The 24,197-nt window shown below is 35.1% G+C and overlaps 1 protein-coding gene across 3 annotated transcripts; it reads left to right on the forward strand.

Moving 5' to 3' along the window:
• Positions 1-16,305: 16,305 nt before the first annotated feature.
• On the forward strand, positions 16,306-21,212 carry LOC115719293 (uncharacterized). Of its 3 annotated transcripts, XM_030648273.2 has the most exons (9): positions 16,306-16,698; positions 16,896-17,100; positions 17,692-17,782; positions 18,267-18,412; positions 18,693-18,936; positions 19,050-19,154; positions 19,437-19,619; positions 19,964-20,165; positions 20,480-21,212. In XM_030648273.2, exons 1-9 carry the CDS (start codon positions 16,539-16,541, stop codon positions 20,971-20,973), a joined length of 1,830 nt encoding a protein of 609 aa, XP_030504133.2. In that variant the 5' UTR covers positions 16,306-16,538; the 3' UTR covers positions 20,974-21,212. The 3 variants fall into 3 exon arrangements, with proteins under 3 accessions (XP_030504133.2, XP_030504134.2, XP_060966658.1); XM_061110675.1 differs by lacking the exon at positions 16,306-16,698 and having other exon boundaries at positions 16,972-17,100; positions 17,700-17,782; XM_030648274.2 differs by lacking the exons at positions 16,306-16,698; positions 17,692-17,782 and having other exon boundaries at positions 16,962-17,100.
• Positions 21,213-24,197: the final 2,985 nt, after the last annotated feature.

Here is a 24,197-nt window from a genome sequence, read left to right on the forward strand (position 1 = left end):
GTAGCAGAGCATAATCAAGATCTGAATCTGGATCTTCTTTTCTCCTTCTTTGATGCAGAATTTCCATAGTCTTACATACTATGATTAAGGTACCACTTGATGTGTGTGGGCACTACTCATCACTAAAAGGAATTCGAAATTACAAAGAGAAGAAAAGAGAGAGAGTGGCGGCTTGCCAGTGTTTGAGAAAATAATCAGTAAAGTCTGTGTCAAACCTAAAGCCTTTACCTTCTATTTATAGAATACCACATAGGGTTAAAGTTGAATTATTTGGCATTTAAAATTGAAAAATAAAATGAGAAATAGAAGCAAAGGTGGCCGGGCAATTGTATTGAGGAAACACAAGCCTTCCACTTTTCCAACTTTCCTATTTCATCATTTCTAGTTTCCCATTTTCTCAAAGATTGCCAATTCTCTCTTTCAACTACATAAATGTCAAATCTAATTATTTAATAACTATAATTAATTATTAAATAATATATTGTCATTTATTTTTATTTATTAATAAAAACTAATCAAAGTTTCTCAATTAATAAATATACCCTTTAAACTCTCTATTTTCTGTTTTACCCTTGCTTAGTGAAAATTCACAAAGTAGACACAGTCTAACTTTTAGAATTATAATTGATTAATTAAAATTAATTAACTGAGTCTTACAAGCAGTATGGTCTCAACTAGTATGGGGACCATGGGTCTATATAACCGAGCTTCCAATAAGTCAAACCGAATTTACCAAGTAAATTCCCTAACTTATTAATTCCTCATTGAATCCACACTTAGAACTTGGAATTGCACTCTCAGTCATATAGAACGCTCTATATGTTCCATGATATAGACACGTCATTAGTTATCCATTTTGTAGCCCTAATGTGATCAATGATCCTCTATATAGATGATTTACACTGTAAAGGGATTAAATTACCGTAACACCCTACAATGTATTTTATCCTTAAAACACTTAACCCTGTATAAATGATATTTCAGCTAAGTGAAATGAGATCTCCACCATTTATTTTTGTTTGGTTAAGCTCGAAGGAAATCATCCTTTACTTTCTATTCGCCAGATAGAAGCTATAGATTCCATATTTATGTTAGCACTCCCACTCAATTGCACTACCGTGTTCCCAAAATGTACGTATCACCCTGACCCAAAAGTAGGCTTAACTAACAAATGAAAGAACACGGATAACACTCTTGAGATTGAACCTAACCATATCAGGATTAAGATCATTTGATCTAGGATCAACAGGTGATATTGAATTGAATAGATATTACGGTAAGTTTTAATATATCTAATCAAAGTTCAATATCGGTCCCTTCCGATGTATAATCCATACATCCGATACTGGTAAACTTTGCCAATGTCCTGGAAAGGACATAACACTTTTCCAAGGTGTAAGAATACCTATCGCTGATTATACCATGTCAGTCTAAATCCAGTGTTCTGACAAATCAGGAAATAAACTTTTGAACATATAATTAAGATTATATTCCACTGTGCTGACAACACTATAATCTTTAACAAACTCATATGTTCTGGACTTAAAAAGAATTCATACATTATATACATATAATCATGAAATAAATCATGTGAACCATGCAACATAAAATGTTATTTCTGATCTTTATTAATAAGTAAATCTGATTATATGAAATGAGTTTTATTTAGGGCATAAAACCCAACAATATCAACCTGAGAATCCGCCTCAAAGGGGTAGGAATGACCAAGTACCACTTTCGGTTGATGGAAGGGCTGACAGTCAGAATGCAGGAGGAAGGCTAAGAACCAGGTCAGTTTTTGAATGGGTAGGCCCTCGAGGGGGTAAAGACCTGTGGGACACCCTCAGCAGAAATAGGGACAACCGCTGTTCTAACATAGTAAATCCACTTGAGCTGGTTCAAAGAGACTAAGTGAATGATGGTGTCTATATTGCTCAACCTCAAACAGCCACAGATCCAGTGATCCAGGCTCGGTTGGACGAGTTAACCCGATTGGTCAAGGACCTTACTGCACCAAAACCCACTAACTTGGATCTAGAAAGGAGGAGAGGGTCTGCTTTCTCCTAAACGATCAACGACCTCCCTATTCCAGCAAAGTTCAAGATGCCCACTTGCAAGTACACGGGTACTGAAGACCCACTAACTTATGTGGAGAACTTCAAAATCAAAATGTACCTTCAAGAAATCAGGGATGAGCTTAGGCGTCGAATCTTCCCTACAACCCTCACGGACACGGCGCAACAATGGTTTACTAAACTACCCCCAGGGAGAATCACTTCTTGGGATTAGTTTGAAGGGTTATTCTATACCCAATTCTCTTCAGCCCGACAGATACCAGTAGAGTTGGGTGACTTGGTCGCCATTAAGTAGAAGCCCAATGAGCCACTAAAAGACTACATTCAACGCTTTATGCAGGAGGCAACCAAAGTAAAAAATTTGAGTGATGATGGCAAGTGGGCTGCCATCATGGGGGGCATTCTGGTGGGAAGTCGGTTGTGGAAGGATACAAGGCAGAAACCAACCCATACTATGAGAGACTTCCTTGATAGAGCTGATGAGTTTATTAAATTGGAAGAAGCCGAGCGAAACGCTCAAGGCTTCAACCACACTAAGAACAAAAAGAACAGAATGGGCTCGAATAGTCAAAGCTCTTAAGGGGGTAATGGTAAGAATGGCTCCAACAATGGAGAGAGAGGGAATAACGGTAATGATGGTAACAACAATGACAAAAAGAGACTAAAGAATACCCCTGAGCCAGCCAGGAGAGATCCAACCCCAAGGTTCACTACCTACAACATACTCCTGGACACAAGAGAAAACATCTACAATGCAACTCACTCGGTGGTGCCATACCGTAAGCCTTATCCCATGAGAAAGGACATTAGCAAGTGTGACATGAACAAGTTTTGTCGATTCCACAATCACTACGACCATGACAATGATGAGTGCAACAATCTAAATGAGGAGATAGAGTTCCTCATCAGAAAAACAACCCCCACTTGAAAAGATATGTACGTCGACACAACGATCGGCCCCCACGACAAAAACAAGCAGCTGGAGATGACCAACAATTGTTACCTCCCCCCATTGCTGGCTGTTTGGACGTTATATTTGGAGGACCTCACCTTGCCGGGAACTCCAGAAAATCCCAGGAGAAATACGATCGGTCTCTGTGACATGAGCCAGGTGACGATGTGTTGGCTGTCCAGGAGCGACCTCCTAAATAACCTCGGTATGAATATGAGTCAATCACGTTCTTTGAGGACGACACCAAACACGTTCGATACCCACACAACAACCCCTTGGTAGTAGAAGTACAAATCGCCAATATGATTGTAGCAAGGACAATGATCGATAATGGGTCGTCAGCTAATATCCTCTTCAAGTCTTCATTGGAAAGAATTGGTTTGGGAGCAAAGGATTTGGAACCCTGTGAACATCTCATCTATGGATTCATAGGAAATGGTATAGCCCCAACTGGGCTTATTAAGCTACCGTTGACGGTGGGAACATCCCCCAAGAGTGTCACTGTCATGGCGTTATTCGTGGTATTGGATATAGAATCACCCTACAACGCCTTAATTGGTCGTTCAGCCCTGTATGACCTGAAAGCAGTCACCTACATCTTTCACCTCCTCGTCAAATTCCCTACCAAGGGTGGAATTGGCTACTTGAAGGGCAATCAAATGGTAGCACGAGAGTGTTACAACCTATCCATCATAATCAGTGAGAAAGTAGCCAAATCCCTCAAAGCTACAACAAGTAGTTTTGAGCAATGAGGACTCGCCCAAAACGGGGTTGAAGACATTGATCCCCGTATTAGGGATGTTGATACAGGGGTTGGTCTAATTAAAGAATTGGAAGAAGTACCATTAGAGCCCAAACAACTATCCAAATTAGTCAAAATTGGAAAAGAGCTTCCTAAGGACATAAGATCCGCTTTGATCTAGTTCTTAAGGGAAAACCAAGATGTCTTCGCATGGTCGCACAAAGACATGGAAGGAATAAGCCTCACTGGGATAAGTCATGCATTAAACATCGACGTAGAAAACTTCAAGCCAGTCAAACAGGAAAGAAGGTTACTCGAAAAAGAGAGAGCCAATGCACTAAAGGAAGAGGTGGAAAAACTGTGGAAGAACAACTTCATCAAAGAAGCCTACTACTCAATTTGGGTCTCGAATCCCGTACTAGTTTCAAAGACGAATGGCACTTGGAGGGTATGCATTGACTTTACAGACTTAAACAAGGCGTGCCCAAAAGGTTGTTTTCCCCTACCTAGAATCGATCAGTTGGTGGATGCAACAGCCAACCATGAAATTCTAACTTTCATGGATGCGTACTCAGGGTACAGTCAGATAATCATGCACCCACCTGACCAAGAACATACAAGCTTTCGAAGAGACGTCAGCTTATATTACTACAAAGTGATGCCATTTGGCTTGAAAAATGCTAGAGCCACCTATCAAAGGTTGGTTAACCGGATGTTTAAAGAACAAATAGGAAGAAACATGGAGGTCTACGTCGATGACATGCTGGTCAAGTCTTAGAAGGCCCAAGGGCACATTGAAGACTTAAAGGAATGCTTTGAGATCCTAAGACAATACCGAATGAAGCTCAATCCTCTAAAGTGTTCTTTCGGAGTAAGCTTGAGAAAGTTCCTTGGGTTTATAGTGAACTCTAAGGGCATCGATGCTAACCCAAAAAAGATAAAGGCCTCGATCGACATGAAATTCCCAACTATAGTTAAAGACATCCAAAGCTTGACAGGCCGACTCGCTGCCTTGAGTAGATTCATCTCCAAGTCTACCGACAAATATGTCCCTATCTTCAACATCCTAAGGGGCAATAAAAAAAATTTAATGGACTGAGGAATGCGAGAATGTCTTCCAAACTTTAAAGCAACAATTATCCCAACCTCCGGTCCTTTCAAAACCCCTAGACGGTGAAGGGTTAAGCATATACATGGTAGTGATTGAACATGCAGTCAACGCAGTCTTAGTAAGGGAGGAAGATGTTGGAAATTATTTTACCAGGATCTTAGATCTACTCACAAGTATATTGATTAACACCCTAAATATGAACTTTCTAAAACGATTAAATAAACACATATAAAGTTTAGTAAACCTGGGTGCAGCGGAATTAAATGACTCCTTCCGTTCAGATCTCTAACCCTTGTATCATTTCTGTAGCAGAGTATTATCAAGATCTGAACCTGGATCTCTTTCTCTGAATCTTTGATGCTGAAACTCCTTTGCTGATGATCTTTCTTCACGATCTTCCTCACTATGATTGAGGTATTGCTTGCTGTGTGTGGGCACTACTCTAATCACTAAGGTGTTTCGAAATTATCAAGGAAGAAGAGAGAGAGAGAGGGTGGCGGCCAAGGTAGAGAGAGAGGCTCAGGTTTTCTGAATCAGAAGTGTAATTTTCCTGAAGCCTTCACTATTGATTTATAGCATTCCACTAGGGTTAGATTTGAATTATTTGGCATTAAAATAATGAAAATATCAATTTAAAATGCCTACAAAAGTGGCCGGCCATGGCTTATTGGGTTTGGGCCTTGCTTTTTGCAATTTTGCACTTTTAACACTTTTGTATCTAATTTTCTCAAAAATTCCAATTTTCTAATTCAACCATTTAAATGCCAATTCTAACTATTTAATAACTATAAATAATTATTAAATAATATTGTCATTTATCATATTTATTAATTGAACCATACTAAGTATCATAATTAACAAATATGCCCCTATAAACTCTTTCTTTACAATTTCGCACTTACTTAGTGAAAATTTCACAAATAGACATAATCTAATTTGAGAATTATAATTGATTAATCAAAACCAATTACATGAGTCTTACAAACAATATTATCTCAACTAGTGCGGGGACCATGGGTCTATATAACCGAGCTTTCAATAAGTAGATCAAGAATTTAGCACTAAAATTCACTAACTTATTAATTCTTCGTTGAATCCACGCATAGAACTTAGAATTGCACTCTCAGTATATAGAATGCTCTATATGTTCTACCATATAGACACATCATTAGTTATCCATTGTTATAATCCTAATTTGATCAATGATCCTCTATATGAATGATCTACACTGTAAAGGGATTAGATTACCGAAACACCCTACAATGTACTTTTTCCTTAAAACACTTAACCCCGTATAAATGATATTTCAACTTATGTGAAATGAGTACTCCACCATTTATGTTCGTTTGGTCAAGCTCTAAGGAGATCATCCTTTGCTTACTATTCGCCAGATAGAAGCTATAGATTCCATGTTTATGTTAGCACTTCCACTCAATTGCACTACCGTGTTCCCAAAATGTACGTATCACCCTGACCTAAAAGTAGGCTTAACTAACAAATCAAAGAACACGAATAGCCTCTCGAGATTGAGCCTAATCATAACAGGATTAAGATCATTTGATCTAGGATCAACTAGGCGATATTGACTTGAATAGATATTACTGTAATTTTAATAAATGTAAGTCAAAGTTCAATATCGGTCCCTTCCGATACATACTCCATGCATCCAACCTGAGGTTTACTTTAACCAATGCTCTGGAAAGAACATAGCATTTCTCCAAATGCAAGTAAACTCTGTTGTAGATTATCATATCAGTAAAACCATGTGTTTGATAAATCTAGGAAACTTTATTCACATAGTCATGTTTACTTTCCAATGTGTTGACAACACAATAAACAGGATTAGGTATGTGAAAAGGGTTTCAGATGAATTCATACATTATGTACATATAATTGTGAAATAAGTCATGTGAACCATGCAACATTAAATGTTATTTCTGATCTATATTAATAAGTAAATCTGATTATATTGAAATGAGTTTTATTTAGGGCATAAAACCCAACAGAAGATAGAGTATATCACCTAGTCTACTATGTAAGCAAAATGTTGATTGGGGTAGAGTGTAGATACCCCTTCATAGAAAAATTGACCTGTTGTTTACTTTTAGCATCCCAGAAGCTTCGACCCTACTTTCAAGCTCACCCCATTGCGGTACTCACTGACCAACCATTATGCCAGGTGCTACAAAAACACGATACATCGAGACGCCTCCTTAAATGGGCAATAGAGTTGGGGCAAAAGGGTAAATAGCGGCATAAGTACCCAAAGTTTTAAGTTTGTAAGCGGCATAAACCCAACGTTTATTTTTAGCGGCATAAGTACCTAATGTTTGTAAAACTGTAATTTTCCTCTAATTTTGTCGGTACAAACGCCGTTTTGAATTTATTAAAGGAACATTTGGAAGTAACTGATACTATATATTTCTGTCTATACCCAATGATCTAGAATCTGGACCTTATATGTGGCCTATTTAAGAAAATAACAGAGTTTGTACTGACGAAATTAGAGAAAAATTACAGTTTTATAAACATTGGGTACTTATGCCGCTAAAAATAAATATTGGGATTATGCCACTTACAAACTTGAAACTTTGGGAACTTATGCCACTATTTACCCGGGGCAATATATATGAAATAACATATCAGCCAAGGTCAGCTATTAAAGGTAGGCATGGCAAAAAGATCCATTCATTCAGATCGGATAGTTATTGGATCTTGGATCAGATCCGACCCGCCCCGCTTAATTTTTTTACGGATCAGATTTGACCCGATCCGCTTTAAATATATATATTTTTTAATTTTTTAATTTTTTTACTTTTTAATATATTTTTTAAGGTGTAAGGCCAGTGGAATACCACCATTAGACATATATGATATGCCCATAGACCACACTATATATTATTATTTTAATTAATTACTCTCTCAATTTAATTCTTATATATGCATACATATATATATATATAAATAAAAATATATATGTATACTGGTCACTCTATATTTTAATTATTTGATTATAATAATTATTATTATTTGTAAAATTCCCTATAATAAGAAAGTAAAGTACCAAATGTTATACACAATAGATCGATTTATGTATAGGCACTGTTAAATATATTAATTTGTACAATAATTACACTTTTACATTATATCACTTTTATATATGTATGCAACAATAATTTACATTTAATATAAACATATTATTAATTAATAAGAATAATATTTAATATTTGTTTATCAAATAAAAATACTAATTAATTAAATATAATAATGAGTAATTAATACTATTATTTGACTCTTCAATATTTAATTATTTAAGGGGCATTTGCTAATATTTTTATTTTTTTTAATTTTTTAATCATAAAAATAAAAGTAATTTTTTGTTTTTAAAAAATATGTGTTCTATAACCATTTTTGTTTTTTTTTTAATTTTAAAAATTGATAAGAAAAATATTACTACAAAAAATCTTATTTTTAATCACAACAAAATTTGTGACCAAAAGTAAAAAAGTTGTAACTAATTATAAATCATCCTTCTTATGTTGTAACTAAAATAGGTCAATCACTAAAAGTATTAATTACAAAAATTACAATTTCTTGTGACTCAGTATAAAAAATCTTACTTTTATTATTAACATATTTATTTTTAAATTATTAACATATTTATTATTAACATATTTATTTTTTTGTAGGAGTCGTACACAGTAAATCTTGAAGACTAGAAGAACAGCATATAAAAAGTTTATAGTTAATTTAATGTATTTTTTTAGAGGAGATTTATTTCATGTAATCATCATACTACATTATTATTGATGATTATATTAGTAGAATTTCTAAAATTTGATAAATTAATTTTTCAATAGTAAAATTACATTTTTATGTGATAAGAATTTGATATATTTTTTTTTATTGATTTTGACAAATATAATAAAAATATATAAGAAAGAAAATGATGCATTATTAGTTCTTAAACAAATAAATTTTAGAAAAAAAATATAAATTTAGATATAAAATATATATATTTTTTTAAAAAAAAAGTTGGGTCGGATCAGATCCGATCCGTATAAGGCGGGTCGGATCAGATCTGATCCGAGTATCTGATCTAGCGGGGCGGGGCAGATCCGTATATGATCTGGATCAGGTCGGATCAGAGTCGGATCAGATCCGACCCGCCTCATTGACATTCCTAATTAAAGGGCAAGCCCTTGCTGACTTTGTAGCTGAGTATGTAACACCCTAATGCTAAGGCGCGCTACAGTAGTTTTTCAATTACAGTGCTATCTTTGCTAATCAAAGAATTTTCTCAGAAAACGTGTCAAATTAAAACTTTTATATTAAATATTAAACATTATGATTTACAAAACTATTTACAAGTATCGGGATCCCGTTTTTAAACTTTTATACAAAATATATTAAAATACATAACTGGTTGCACAACGACTACAAAATAATATCCCCAGATGTCCCAAGACCGAACACTCTAGGTCGCGCCGCCACGACATGTGCAACCCCATCTCAGCTCAGGCTCACTCCTGTTCAGCTTTCGCCTTTCCTTTACCTACACATGGAAGCAGAATTGTGAGTCAACAGATTTAGTAAGAAAAGCATATAACATATCATATAATACCGACTTGTATCTAGGCGGCCATACACCTATTTATAAGGCTTAACAGATGAGTAAGAACGTTCTAACTAGGATACGACCATGTACCATGTACCGCATGCACTCAGTATACCTTCGTACTAGTGTAGGTAGGGTATGGACCGCACCTTGAGTACTGTTAAGTGTTGTACCACAGACACCTTGTACCTTCCCGTACAAGTGCTGGTAACACCATGATGTACTTTCAGACATCATACACTTTACCAATGCACTCTGTACCGCAACCGTACAAGTGTTGGTAGTATATGAATCACAACAGATAAGCATGCATATACACTCAACATATACATACATTCACATATCCATATCACACATTATATACAATTCTTACCTTCTTTCCAGATTCAAGTGTGCTGGCCGACCTGAACGGAAAGTCTTGCGCTAGATGGATGCCTTAATCACATAATGAAACTGGATAAATGACATGATCAAAACCCTAATCTGGGAAACCTGAACCCACAACTCTAGGTTCTGTTATACTCTCTATGGATTACACTAACCCAGGAAAATAGGGAAACACCCAACTACAACACTGAAATATACGAGAATTGAGAAAATGGAACATTCAGGGAACCCTGCAAGTCACAGCCTCATATATGAATAAAGAATTTTCGGATATTTAACATAAATTATTTAATAATAAATATTGATAATTTAACATTCACACATATATCAAATGTTTAATTCTTTATTTAATAATAAGAAATATGTTTACAGGCTTTTCAGAGTATAAATCCTAACAATAACAAGTTCTTAAAGGCTGAAAAGGTTGTTAGTGGTGCAGTTTACACACCTTACACTATAGTTGAGTGTTCAAGTGAAGGGGTTAAATGAACTTGATGTAACTATTTCTATTGTTATGTCTTTTGAGTAGTAGAAAAAAATTGAATGTATGTATTCTTAAAGTTAATTGTGATGCTGCAATGTTTTTCATCTAATTTTATTTTAGTTTTCTTTGTCAAACGATTTAAGAATCAAGAGGCCAATTTGTTGGATTGTTTTTTTTATTCTAATCCTATTAAGTCCTCTGTTTAATTGTCTAACTACGGTTCCTCTTTTCTAGCTTAACAGTTATTGTTAGTTAGAATATTAGTTACATGTCAGTAGTTTGTTATTGTCTAAGTCGGTGGTTGTTTATTACTGTTAATCATTATGGTCGACTATATATATATATCCCCTGTTCTCATTTGTAAACTGAACTTTCAGATTAATAAATCTCTTTCTTTCTGTTCTCTCTTCCGCATTATGGTATCAGAGTGGGAAAGCTATACTTTCCCTGTCCGATCCTAGTCTTCTTCTCCGGTGACGGTATCGCGTTCAGTCTTCTTCTCCGATACTCTGTCCGCTGTGTTCTTTTCTTGTTTTGTGTCATGTCGAGCGAAAACCAAGCTGAAACCCAGATGGAAGGTGAAGATCAAACACCAAGAACTGCTCGAAGTCCTTCAACCTCCATTGGACACGGCAATCAAGAATTACAGTTCATCAACTCAAAAAACCCTCTCGAAGATCCAACCAATCCGTATTACATTCACCATGGCGATAACCCAGGTAACATTCTTGTCTCTCAACTTCTTACTGGACAAGATAATTATGTTTCTTAGAGTAGAGCTATGCAACTTTCTATATCTGTCAAAAACAAATTAGGATTTCTCGATGGGTCTATCCCAAAACCATCCCCCTCCGATTATACTCTGTATAATGCTTGGGTAAGGAACAACACTATCGTTATCTCCTGGATATTGAATTCTGTTTCGAAAGAAATTTCCTCCAGCATCTTGTACGATGAATCAGCTGCAAACATTTGGGAAGACCTTAAAGTTCGTTTTCATCAGAGGAATGGGCCTCATATCTACAACCTAAGGAAGAACTTAATGAATCTTAAGCAAGAAACACTCAACATTGGGATGTACTTTACCAAGTTGAAAACAATCTGGGAGGAATTGGCCAATTACAGACCAAGTTGCACTTGCAACGGATGCACCTGTGGAGGAGTTAAGAAACTCCAAGAACATCACCATATGGAATACATCATGTCTTTCCTTATGGGACTATCCGAAAAATTCTCTCAAGTCCGTGGAAGCATTCTTTTGATGGATCCCCTCCCAGAGATCAATCGAGTTTTTCATCTCGTTACTCAGGAAGAAAATCAAAAAGGGAACCCTTCTGCAGAAATCGATATCAATACTAGCCATGCCTTTGCTTTCCAAGGTGACAAAAACAAGACTGATCAACAAGACATAAAACCTCAAACATCCAAGAAAGGGAGGCCCTTTTGCACCCATTGTAACATCCATGGACACACCATAGAAAGATGTTACAAGATTCATGGATACCCTCCTGGGTACAACAAGCCTAACAAACCAAAGGATGCTGTAGCAAATCAAGTCCACACCAGTGGAGACACCAGCACCAAGAACGAAGATTCACACACCCTTTTGCCTCAACTAAGTGCTACTCAGTATCAACAATTACTTAATCTCCTTGCGAGCCAACATGGTAACATACCTGTAAATGATCCAAGTTCTTCTACTGAAAATTCTGGTATAATTCTGAACTACACTTCCTCTGATTTTTTTGACACTTCATGGATCATTGATTCAGGTGCCACTAGGCACATTTGCAATAATATAAAAATGTTCCAAAGCATCAGCAATGTGTCTTCCACTAGACTCATTTTACCTAATAATGAAAATCTATTAGTAAATAAAAGTGGTACTGTTTTCATTTCAGAAAAATTAATTCTTGAAAATGTACTGTATGTTCCAACTTTTAAGTTCAATATAATCTCTGTTAGTTGTCTTACCAACCGAGAATCTATTGAAGTTAATTCTCCACTAATAATTTTTTCATTCAGGAAAAGGAACTCAAGATGCTGATTGGCAGAGGTAAAGAGAAAAATGGTTTATATGTCCTGGATGATATTCATTCTGCTGCCTGCAACATTACAGTAACTGCTGATGTTTGGCATTCTCGAATGAGGCATCCTTCTCATAAACGTTTGGCTTTGCTTTGCAATAAACTTGACTGTAATTTTGATGTTTTTCATAAAGATAATCCCTGCTTTGTTTGTCCTCTAGCAAAACAAAGGAAACTTCCCTTTTTTAAACATACTGGTTTTGCAATATTCAGATTTCATATGATTTATTGTGACACTTGGGGTCCTTATCATATACCTTCTCACTCCAATCACAAATACTTTCTCACTTTGGTTGATGACAAAACTAGATTCACATGGATTTTTTTAATGAAACAAAAATCTGATGCTGTTTAAATCATTCCTGATTTTTTATCTTATGTCCAAACTCAATTTCATTGCACTTTTAAATGCTTCCGATCTGATAATGCACCTGAATTATATTTTAAAGACCTCTTTGCTAAATTTGGTATCATACATGAGTTCACATGTGTTGAAACTCCTGAATAAAATGCCATAGCCGAAAGAAAACATCAACATCTTTTAAATGTTGCTAGAGCTCTTTTTTTTCAAGCCAAACTCCCTATCCAATTTTGGAGTGATTGTGTGATGACTGCAGCTTACCTTATTAATTGCACTCTGACTCCTAATTTGGATAATAAATGTCCTTATGAATTAATGTACAATGAACCACCAAAATATGAGCATCTAAGAAATTTTGGTTGTCTTGCCTTTGCTAATACTCTCACTGCTCACATAAATAAGTTCACTCCTCGGGCTCGAACTTGTGTTTTTATTGGATATCCTAAAGGTATCAAATGATATAAATTGTATGATATTAATACAAAATATTTTTTTGTTTCCAGGAATGTAGTCTTTCATGAAAGAATTTATCCCTTTCATCGACTCAACACAGAAACAAAATTAATTGATCCTTTTACTAATATGGTTTTTCCCTCTACCAACATCTCTCATACTCATGTTCATGATTTTCCTAATTCAACATACTCCTTGCACTAACAATCCTTTTCAGGTTGAAAGAACAAACCAGAATATAAACTTGCAGGATACACATCATAACCAAGACATTGATATTTCGGACCAAGATAATACTGATGCTGACAGCAACAACACAACACCTTCGAATTCACCTCAGCACACTGATGCTGCCAGCAACAACACAGGACCTTCAAATTCCTCCCAACATGCCCTTAGACGCACCAGCAGGATCACTAAGCCTCCTGCATATTTACAAGATTATGAGTGTCATTCTATCTTACAAGACAAAACCTCCACACCTCATATTCTTCAAAACTTCATATCTTATGATAAACTTTCTGATTCTCATAAAGCTTTTATATTTGTCATTACAGCTTTATACGAACCAGCTAATTATGGTCAAGCATCTCAATACAAGATATGGAATGAAGCCATGAACAAAGAACTTTTTGCCTTACTAAAGAACAAGACTTGGACTTATGTCAAACTTCCACAAAACAAGAAAGCTATAGGCTACCGTTGGGTGTACAAGATCAAACTCAACAGTGGTGGTTCCATTGAACGACATAAGGCACGTCTCATTGCTCAAGGATACACTCAACAAGAAGGCTTAGACTTTTTCGATACTTTTTCTCCAGTTGCTAAGATGGTGACATTCAATTTGGTATTGGCCATTTCTACAATCAAACAATGGCACACTTTACAACTTGATGTCAACAACGCTTTTCTCAATGGAGATCTTCATGAAGAGGTTTATATGCAGCTTCCAAAAGGCCTGACTTTACCTCCTGAGTTTGCAACCGGTTCTGATATAGTTTGCAAACTGAACAAATCTATCTATGGTCTAAAACAATCATCACGACAATGGTACAAGAAACTTTCTGATGCTCTCCTTCAAGAAGGTTTCACCCAATCCATGGCCGATTATACCTTGTTCACAAGAGGTTCTGAAGATAACTTTATTGCCCTATTAGTCTACGTCGATGACATCAGCTTCAGTCAACTCTTCACACCAAGTTTTCTCTCAAAGCTCTTGGAACCCTTAAGTACTTCCTAGGCTTTGAAATTGCTCGTGCCTCAGAAGGCTTGGTTCTCTCTCAAAGGAAATATACCATACAACTTTTGGAGGACACTGGATATATTGGCAGCAAGCCAACAAAGACCCCTATGGATCCTAGGACCAAACTTGATGATCAACAAGGTGAAGCTCTTCAAGATCCTTCCTCATATAGACAAATTGTTGGCAAATTGCTCTACCTAACCTTGTCAAGACCTGATATTACCTTTGCCGTCAACATCCTGAGTCAATACATGTCTTCCCCTCACACTCCACACTTGCAAGCAGCCCACCATTTGCTTCGTTACTTAAAAGGATCCCCCGGCCAAGGTCTTCTATATTCGACATCATCATCCTTGCAACTTCGAGGCTATTCTGATTCAGATTGGGCCTCCTGCTCCACAACACGTCGTTCAACTACTGGTTTTTGCATATTTCTTGGCGATTGTCTCATTTCCTGGAAAACCAAGAAACAACTTACAATATCTAGGAGCTCCGCTGAAGCAGAATATCGCGCCCTGGCTGCTACAGGCAGTGAAATTACATGGCTCCAATACCTCCTCAACGACTTCCACATACCTCAACACCAACCAACTTTCATATTCTGTGATAACCAATCCGCCATACACATCGCTAACAATTCCACTTTCCACGAAAGAACAAAACATATCGAACTAGACTGCCATTTTATTCGAGACAAGATCAACCGTTCCCAAATCAGGCTCAGTCCCGTAAGCAGCAACATGAAGCTAGCAGATGTGTTCACTAAACCCCTAGCATCTACAACACTACACACTCATATCAGCAAAATGTCCATACACGATGTGTACCGTCCATCTTGAGGGGGGGGGGGGGTTATTAAGTCCTCTGTTTAATTGTCTAACTACGGTTCCTCTTTTCTAGCTTAACATTTATTGTTAGTTAGAATATTAGTTACATGTCAGTAGTTTGTTATTGTCTAAGTCGGTGGTTGTTTATTACTGTTAATCATTATGGTCGACTATATATATATCCCCTATTCTCATTTGTAAACTGAACTTTCAGATTAATAAATCTCTTTCTTTCTGTTCTCTCTTCTGCATTAAATCCTAATCATGTTTTCAACTAGAAAGATATCTCAATTAAGTTGCAAGCTATTATTTAATTAATTGTTATTAATAAAACTGCATAATTTCTTCAAAAGCAAAAAAGTGTGAAAACTAAGGTGTCGTTTGGTAACACTTTTGTTTTTAAATTTTTTAATCACAAAATGAAAGTAAAATTTTTGTTTTTAAAAAATTTATTTTTTAAAAATAAAAATACGTTCTATAACCACTTTTATTTTTCAATTTTAAAAACAGAAAACAAAAGTGTATTCTGTAAAGTTTATTTTTATTTTTATTTTTTGATTTTATTTAAGTCGGGTCTAGGTCCGGGGTCGGATTCGGGTTCAAGTCAAAAGCCGGGTTTAGCGCCAGGGCCGTAGGGAGGGGATTTGGGTCCGGGTCTGGTCGTAATCTAAAAGATTGATTAAGAAAAAAAAAACTGTTTAAAAAAATATTGAAAGTGATTTTTTTTGTTTTTAAAATTTTGATTTCTAATTATAAAATTGAAAAGTAAAAACAGTTTTATAGAACATGTTTTTGAAAAATATTTTCACTTTTCTACTTTTAAAAATAAAAAACTGATTAAAAAAGTATTACCAAACGCCACCTAAATTTTAAATGATAATATATTATATTTTTAATATACAATTAATTTTTTAAAAAAAAGAAATTGCAAGTGGTATTAAATGACTATATCCATGCACAATTATGAAGAGGTAATAATCGACAAAAATCGATGAGGGGTGTACGAATACGATATCAACTATTTTGGGAGGAGTAGTTTAGAAGTACCCAATGACCATTGTTACAAGGAGTTTATCTTAGATTAAGATAATAAATCTAAAGTCAACAGAAATAGTCTACAGGTATCGTAGTACTACAGGGACTATAGTTACAACTTACCTGTAGGAATCCACTCTCTCCTTCGGAAACATTAGCGAAAATGGAGGAATTGAGCTGCTTATACAAGAATCCGAGCGCACCCATTGAAGCTCGAGTCAGAGACCTTTTATCCAGAATGACTCTGGATCAGAAAATCGGCCAGATGACCCAGATCGAGCGTAAGGTTGTCACTCCAGAGGCCATGAGAGATTACGCCATTGGTAAATGATTTTCATCTCCTCGTTTTTAAAATTTAGTTAAATTTTGATTACGAAAAAATCTATGTACATAATTTTTATATTATATTGAGGCGTTATGCCTTTGTTTTGTATCTTGCTTTGTTTGATTATTGAAGTTCTTTCTTGATCAATTAAATATACATGTACATAATAATAATAATTATATTCTATATTTGCAGGGAGTGTACTTAATTCCGGTGGCAGTGCGCCTTTTGAAAAGGCATTATCGTCGGACTGGGCCGATATGATTGATGGGTTCCAGAAGTTGGCACTGGATTCTGAGCTTGGGGTGCCGATCGTATATGGGTCAGATGCGGTTCATGGTAACAACAACGTTTATGGCGCCACAGTGTTTCCTCATAATGTTGGTCTTGGAGCTACCAGGTTGGTCCATTTTAGTCTCTTTTGATTTTAATTTGTTGGCTCTATGTCTATTTATTATTGATTAGTATGTTGAGCTCCCTCATAGAGAAGATTATGGAGAGATTCTCTAAAGCAAATTCCTCGGGCTACTAAATGATATTAAAGAAAAGTATGAATAGTTTTTTTTATACTATAAATAGTTGGATTAGTATAGAAAACCATTATACAAATTTCGGGTACTAAATTACAGGAAATGAAACATGTTTCTCTCACTGAAGAAGAAGAGAACCAAATTGGAAAAGTCAAATTTTACCATTTTGTCACTTCTTGCCTGTCTTTTATATATATGAAAAAAGAATAACAGTGGCGCTACTAAGTGGGTACATAAGTTCCCTGTCTTTTATATGTGCATTTTACTAGACGTTGACATTGAAATTACACACTACTCCACTCAATTGAATTTGTAAAAAAAAAAAAAAACTTGTGTTAATACTAAAAATAAGTAGGCAAACTAACTTTATCTTATACACACATTTAAAACAAAATACTGTAGAATGAAGAGTGTGAACTTTTGTCAGATTTTTTTGTGTCTTATTTTTAAATTGGGGATAGGGATGCAGAATTGGCACTAAAGATTGGTACCGCAACAGCACTGGAAGTCAGAGCAAGTGGCATCCACTATACTTTTGCTCCTTGTGTGGCTGTAAGTTTTCATTACAGACATACTAATCACTGTTATCCAACTTATTTCGTTAGAGTAGGAGCAAGATTTACTTTAAAGAAGCAAATTTTAAGGAAATTTGCCTCTGAGAAAACTTTTGTTTTTGACAAGTACAGTATCGGATGCATGGTTGGTTCTGTTTTCAATAATTTTTTCAAAAGAATTACTAAAAGACACCAATAATACTTAGAGAGTGTAATATTATAAAACTAGGCAGTGCCGCTATACTCTTATTTCAATATACGAATCACGGAAGTACAATGTGGTTTTACTTATTTTCTGCTATGATGGCAAACTTGTACATTTCTTATCTCTTGTTTCTTTTTATTTCTCAAATTGATAGTTCAGTGTAAAAGAATGATGAGTTTCTTAGATGATAATGACTGATGAGAATTGAGTATCAGATGACTATCCTCGTGGCTATTTTTAATGGGCCACCTCTCTCTTGCGAATATTATTATGACAGGTATGCAGAGACCCTCGATGGGGAAGATGCTATGAGAGTTACAGTGAAGACACAGCGATTGTACGGAAGATGACATCAATCATTACAGGCTTGCAGGGACAGCCACCCCAAGGCCACCCTAAAGGCTACCCCTTTGTGGCTGGAAGGTGGGAAGAAGCCATTGTCTTTTATTCATATTTTTTTTACGGCATAACACAATGCCTCCTTGTTTTTATTTGGTATTTAGGTATTTTAGTAATTCTTTAGTCATCCTAGTTTCAATCAATTGAGTCATCCATTTTTATTTTATTAATAATTCCATTATTCATGTTGGAGTTCAAATATCAGACTCTGCAGTCACCTTTTCATTTTTCTTTTGGATTCCAAGTCCCTATTCATACAGTATGCTGAATATGTCTCTTAACAATATTACTTATTTGGTTCCAGAAACAATGTTATTGCATGTGCCAAACATTTTGTTGGAGATGGGGGTACTGACAAAGGTGTAAATGAGGGGAACACTTTACTACCATATGATGAGTTAGAGAGGATTCACATGGAACCTTATTTGGACTGTATTTCTCAGGGAGTTTCCACTGTTATGGCATCCTATTCTAGCTGGAATGGACGTAAATTGCATGGTGATCGTTATCTCCTGACTGATATTTTGAAGGATAAGCTAGGTTTCAAGGTAAACATCCCTGCTCATAAGGTTATGATAATATTGAATAAAACAACCTTCACCATATATGCATTGTAACACCAGAACACTCTAACTTATAAATCTCTTACAAATTGTTGCAGGGTTTTGTGATTTCTGACTGGGAAGGAATTGACAGACTTATCCAACCTCGTGACTCAGACTATCGAGGTTGTGTTTCTCTTGCTATTAATGCAGGAGTAGACATGGTAGAATGAATTTACAAATCTAAGGAGCCTAAACTCCATTTATTTATTTTGAAATTGTTTAGTTCGCCACCAACTGTCACATCAGGTTCTTCCAAAATATGTTCCTTATTTTAGGTTTGCTAGTCTTATCGAATGAGTATGCATTAACAAGTCTTAAGAGCCTAAATCTTATCTATTTATTTATTATGAAATTGTTGAGTTCGCCCCCAACTGGTGCCACCTGTTCATCTAAAGTCTGTCCCGTAATTTATGTTTTGCTAGTCTCATTGAATGAGTATGCAGGTGATGGTGCCTTTTGATTACAAAAGATTTGTAGAGATTATGAAATTTCTGGTGGTATCTGGGAATATTCCAATGGCCAGAATTGATGATGCTGTTGAACGAATACTGAGAGTGAAGTTTGTTGCTGGTCTATTTGAACACCCCTTCAGTGACAGATCTTTGCTAAATACTGTGGGTTGCAAGGTAAATCTATGGATCTCGTCATACCATGCATCCCACAAAAATACTTCTGCCTTAGTTTCTGATTAGTTTTCACTGCGTGAGTTATATCATTTCCTTTTGAAAATGTACATTTTTAGATGGTGTTAGTGTTTATGCTCTTAAGCATTTGATAAGAGTGTCAAATATCCTAATCAACAGTTATGAAGTTGTTACAGACTTGTTTCGTATTATTATTTGTATGGAACACTATTTAGTCTTGTGTATTATCTTCATTAAGATTACCCCTCCTCATTTGCATCTGATTCCTTATAGTTTGTAACTCTAGCTAGAGTATGTCATATTAATTATTTGTAGTTATTTTGCAGGCACACAGAGATCTAGCGCGAGAAGCAGTTCGCAAGTCCTTGGTTCTGTTGAAAAATGGGAAGAATATAGAGAAGCCCTTACTTCCATTAGACAGAAACGCTAAAAGAATTTTCGTAACAGGAAGTCATGCTGATGATCTTGGATATCAGTGTGGAGGGTGGACTATTCTTTGGAACGGAAGTAGTGGCAGGATTACAATTGGTATGCTTTTCCTATTTTATAACATGAAAAATCAAAAGTATGCTGCATTTATAATGTATCTACTATGTAGCTAATCCTTGCATACAACATTCAAATTAGTATTATAAATACATTGATATTTCAATAAAACTTATGGTCGTTTCATGTTATTTGTCTGCATTGCAACACAAAGTACAGTAATGTTTTAGTCATATAGTTAATCTCTAGCTTTGTATGTAATTAAGAAAGACAAAATATAAAAAAAAGTTCAATTTAAAGTCTTGTCTTTAGAGAGAATGCTTTTTAAACTAATTCTGCTTTTGCAATTGAACTAGGAACGACCATCTTGGAAGCTATTAAAGAAGCAGTGGGAGACAATGCAGAAGTAATCTACGAACCAAAGCCATCACCAGAAACATTATCACGACAAGACATCTCTTTTGCTATTGTTGTTGTTGGGGAAGAACCATATGCAGAATTTACCGGGGACAATTCAAACCTTAAAATTCCCTTCAACGGAACTGAAGTCATATGCTCAGTTGCTGACAAAATTCCCACATTGGCAATCATCGTATCCGGAAGGCCTTTAGTGTTAGAGCCGGAGCTCTTGGAGAAGACAGATGCACTTGTTGCTGCTTGGTTGCCTGGCAGTGAAGGTGGTGGCATTGCAGATGTCATCTTTGGTGACTTCGACTTCACGGGAAAACTACCAGTGACGTGGTTCAAAGCGGTTGAACATCTACCAATGCACACCAAAGAAAATTCACATGACCCTTTATATCCATTTGGCTTTGGCCTGAGTTATACTAAGCATGCATCTCTAGACTAATTCAGAACCAAGTAGACAAGAATGTCTATTGGTCTCTTGAATTTGTGGTAATAGAAACAGATATTTGAACTATTCTTACTAGCATCAAATTAAACCATGCTTTGTTGTATTAAAATCTAAAATTCCCTTATTTCCTAGTCATTACTTATTCACTGTTTTATGTATAGCAGTGTATAATGTGGAGATGTTATGGCTGGTAGGATCAAATTAATAATAAAATCTGGCTACTATGTGGACAATTAATGTATTTGTTAGATAGTTCTTTCTATTATATTTTTCTTTTTTTTACTAATATTATATATGACATCAATAGGTAAGTAATACGTCTTATTTGTTATCATGTGAACAGTAAGTCAAGGACTTAGTTGAGAGTCTTAAATATTACGTAACTTGGACTGGACTCCATGCTAGTGATGTATTCGGAGTTGACAATTCTGAATAGTTATTGTGGTGTATAGTCCAAACCAAATCAATGAATGGTCAAAATTCATCAGTCAAAAAAACTTTTTTACTTGGAAGGTTGTAAACCTAGTGTATAAAATTCGAATAATATTGAGGTCTCAGGTGTCTCAGTAAAGCATTATTAAAGTAATTTCAGTAAATGTAATTAGTAATAAGAAAGTTTAGAATATGATGCATCTTTACTTTCCGACCTTCAAAATTCTTATTATCTAACTAACATTAAACCCCACAACAGATTATTCTCAGATCTCTCCCTGGGCCACTGAAGCAGCGTAGAGAATCCAACCCACTTCTACAAATAGGCCTTAATAAACCTTACTGAAGTTCCTTTCAAAATTCTCTTTCGGTGTGGCTAATAGTAAGAGGTAGAGATTACACACACTTTTCTTTTTCTTGCTTTCATATAAATATATATATCTATATATTTTAAAAATATTACTACTCATTATAAGCATCTTCAGGAAGAAGAATCAGAATATAGTTCAAAAATAATTTATTAGAGGCATCCCTTCCCTGAAAATATAATATTATTTTATAGATATACAGAAGGAAAAGTCAATTAATATGTGGCCGAAAGTTTGAAATTGTGATTTTATTTATGTGGTTGAAACTAGTTAGGGTGCTTACCAAACCAAGAATAAAGCAGGCTATAGGTGCTTTCCCTAGCAACTTGTTGTAGTAAAGGGTCTTCATTGAATTCTTTGCTTACTTCATTAGGCAATGAGCATACCAGTTTTTCCAAGTGACATATTCTTTGTTAAATAGAGTAGTAATATTATGTCCAATTGTTGTGGTATTTTCAACATGTAAATATACGTATCGTTAACAAGTTATAGACTCATAAAGAGTGAGGCTGATCTCACAAGGATTTTAGTTAAATACTTTAAAATCAAATCTTTACTTCTATTTAGTTATATAAAATATAAGAGAAAATTAATATTAGAAAACAATAAAAACAGTAAAAATAAGAAGCAAGTAAATTGATAAGGAAATTAACTATGAATAAAGTTAGAGCTTTTGATTTCAATTGCATCTATTGATTATGGTTTAACATGATTCTATTCATATTACCAAATTCTATGTAATAGCAGGTTTACTATGGTAATTTATAGTATTCTCAAATTTATAAACATCAATTACATGCAAATTTTCTACTATCGTGATAAATTAAATATGTAAAAGGCATTAAACACAGAAACTCTATAAGCTATCCAAACCATATAGGTACTCTCGTCCTATATCAAAATTTGGTTCTATTTCACTATAACATAATTGACACTTACTTCTCAGATTTTGTATCAAAATCATAAACAATTAATTGATGGCCAGACAATTAAAAGAAATCAAGTACGAATGAAATAGAATACATAGAAATTGAGGGTAAATTAAATCATATTAAAACCAAAAATCAATGTCAAATAATCTCCATCTAAATCCTAATAAACTGTTTAGCTACTCATGTTCATCGTAGCAATTTCACACATATTAATTTAAGAATAGAGAAGAAAATAGAGAGGAAAAGAATGTTGAAAACTCTCTTAAAAACGCCTCTAGTATTGAATTTGATCTCCAAAATTCGTACTCCCTTGAGGGCTTCTGATTTCCTTCTGAATTGGTTCTCAAAAACAACTAAAGTCCACTTCTTTTATAGCCAGTAAGGGATAAAAAAGATAGAAAAGATAACCCCACGTTGAAAACTCCTAATTTACCTTGAATTAGATGGGCGAGTCGCGACATGCACTTCCTATGCCGCGACCTGTGTATGACATTTCTCACGTCTCCAGGCTTCCATTGACACGTGTCGCGGCATAAGGTTTCCATGTCTAGGCATGACCCCCATTTTGATACAATTATCTTTTATTTGATCTTTTTATCTTTTTTTTTTTCATCTTATTCCTTCGATATTTTTTAAGCTTCTTCTATTTTAGATCTGCAAAAATAAAATATAAAAAGCGTAAAATTGTTCCAAACAAGAGTAAAACTAAATAAAAAACACACTAAAATTAACCTAAAAATAGTACTAATGACATCCTAACAAATTCTCCCAAACTAAGCATTTACTCGTCCTCGAGTAAAATAGGAAAACGAAAAACAAAAGTTAAACAAGTCAATCTCCAGAACATGAGTAATTTTCAAGTAGACTCAATAACATGATTATGAAAAATTTACCTATGCATAACAATCCATAATTTCAGTTCAATTACGTCCTTGAGACACTTTAATTTATTTTCATTCAGCTCATGAAACTATAGAACGCAATTAACTAACAATTGAATCACTTATGCATGCCAATTACAACGATCAATCCACTAACCCAAAATATTCTATATGCTTGCTACACTTACTATTATCCACTAATATAAATCAATGCACAACCAAGAATCGAAAGTTCTTTCTAGGCTTGTTATGTTAGGCTTAGGTACGGGTAGTTAAAATGGTCATTTAGGCTTGCCTATACCATAAGCTTCTCCAATCATGTCACCCAAAAAAATTTCACACACAGGATACAAGGGTTAGAGATCTGAGTGGAAGGAGACATAATATTCTGCTGCACCCAATGTAAGGTTTTCTGAAACTTTATATGTGTTTAATTTCATTGTTTTAGAAATTCATATTAAGATGTTAATAAAACATACATGGTAGTAAATCTAGATCCTGGTAAAACAAATTCCAACATTGGAGTATATACAGGTATTCTGTAGATTTTTGTGAAGTTTGGGTGTGATTTGAGGTCAAGGGGACATTTTTGAGGTTCCCAGTGC

Source organism: Cannabis sativa, chromosome 2 (genome assembly GCF_029168945.1).
Source record: "Cannabis sativa cultivar Pink pepper isolate KNU-18-1 chromosome 2, ASM2916894v1, whole genome shotgun sequence".
NCBI lineage: Eukaryota > Viridiplantae > Streptophyta > Magnoliopsida > Rosales > Cannabaceae > Cannabis > Cannabis sativa.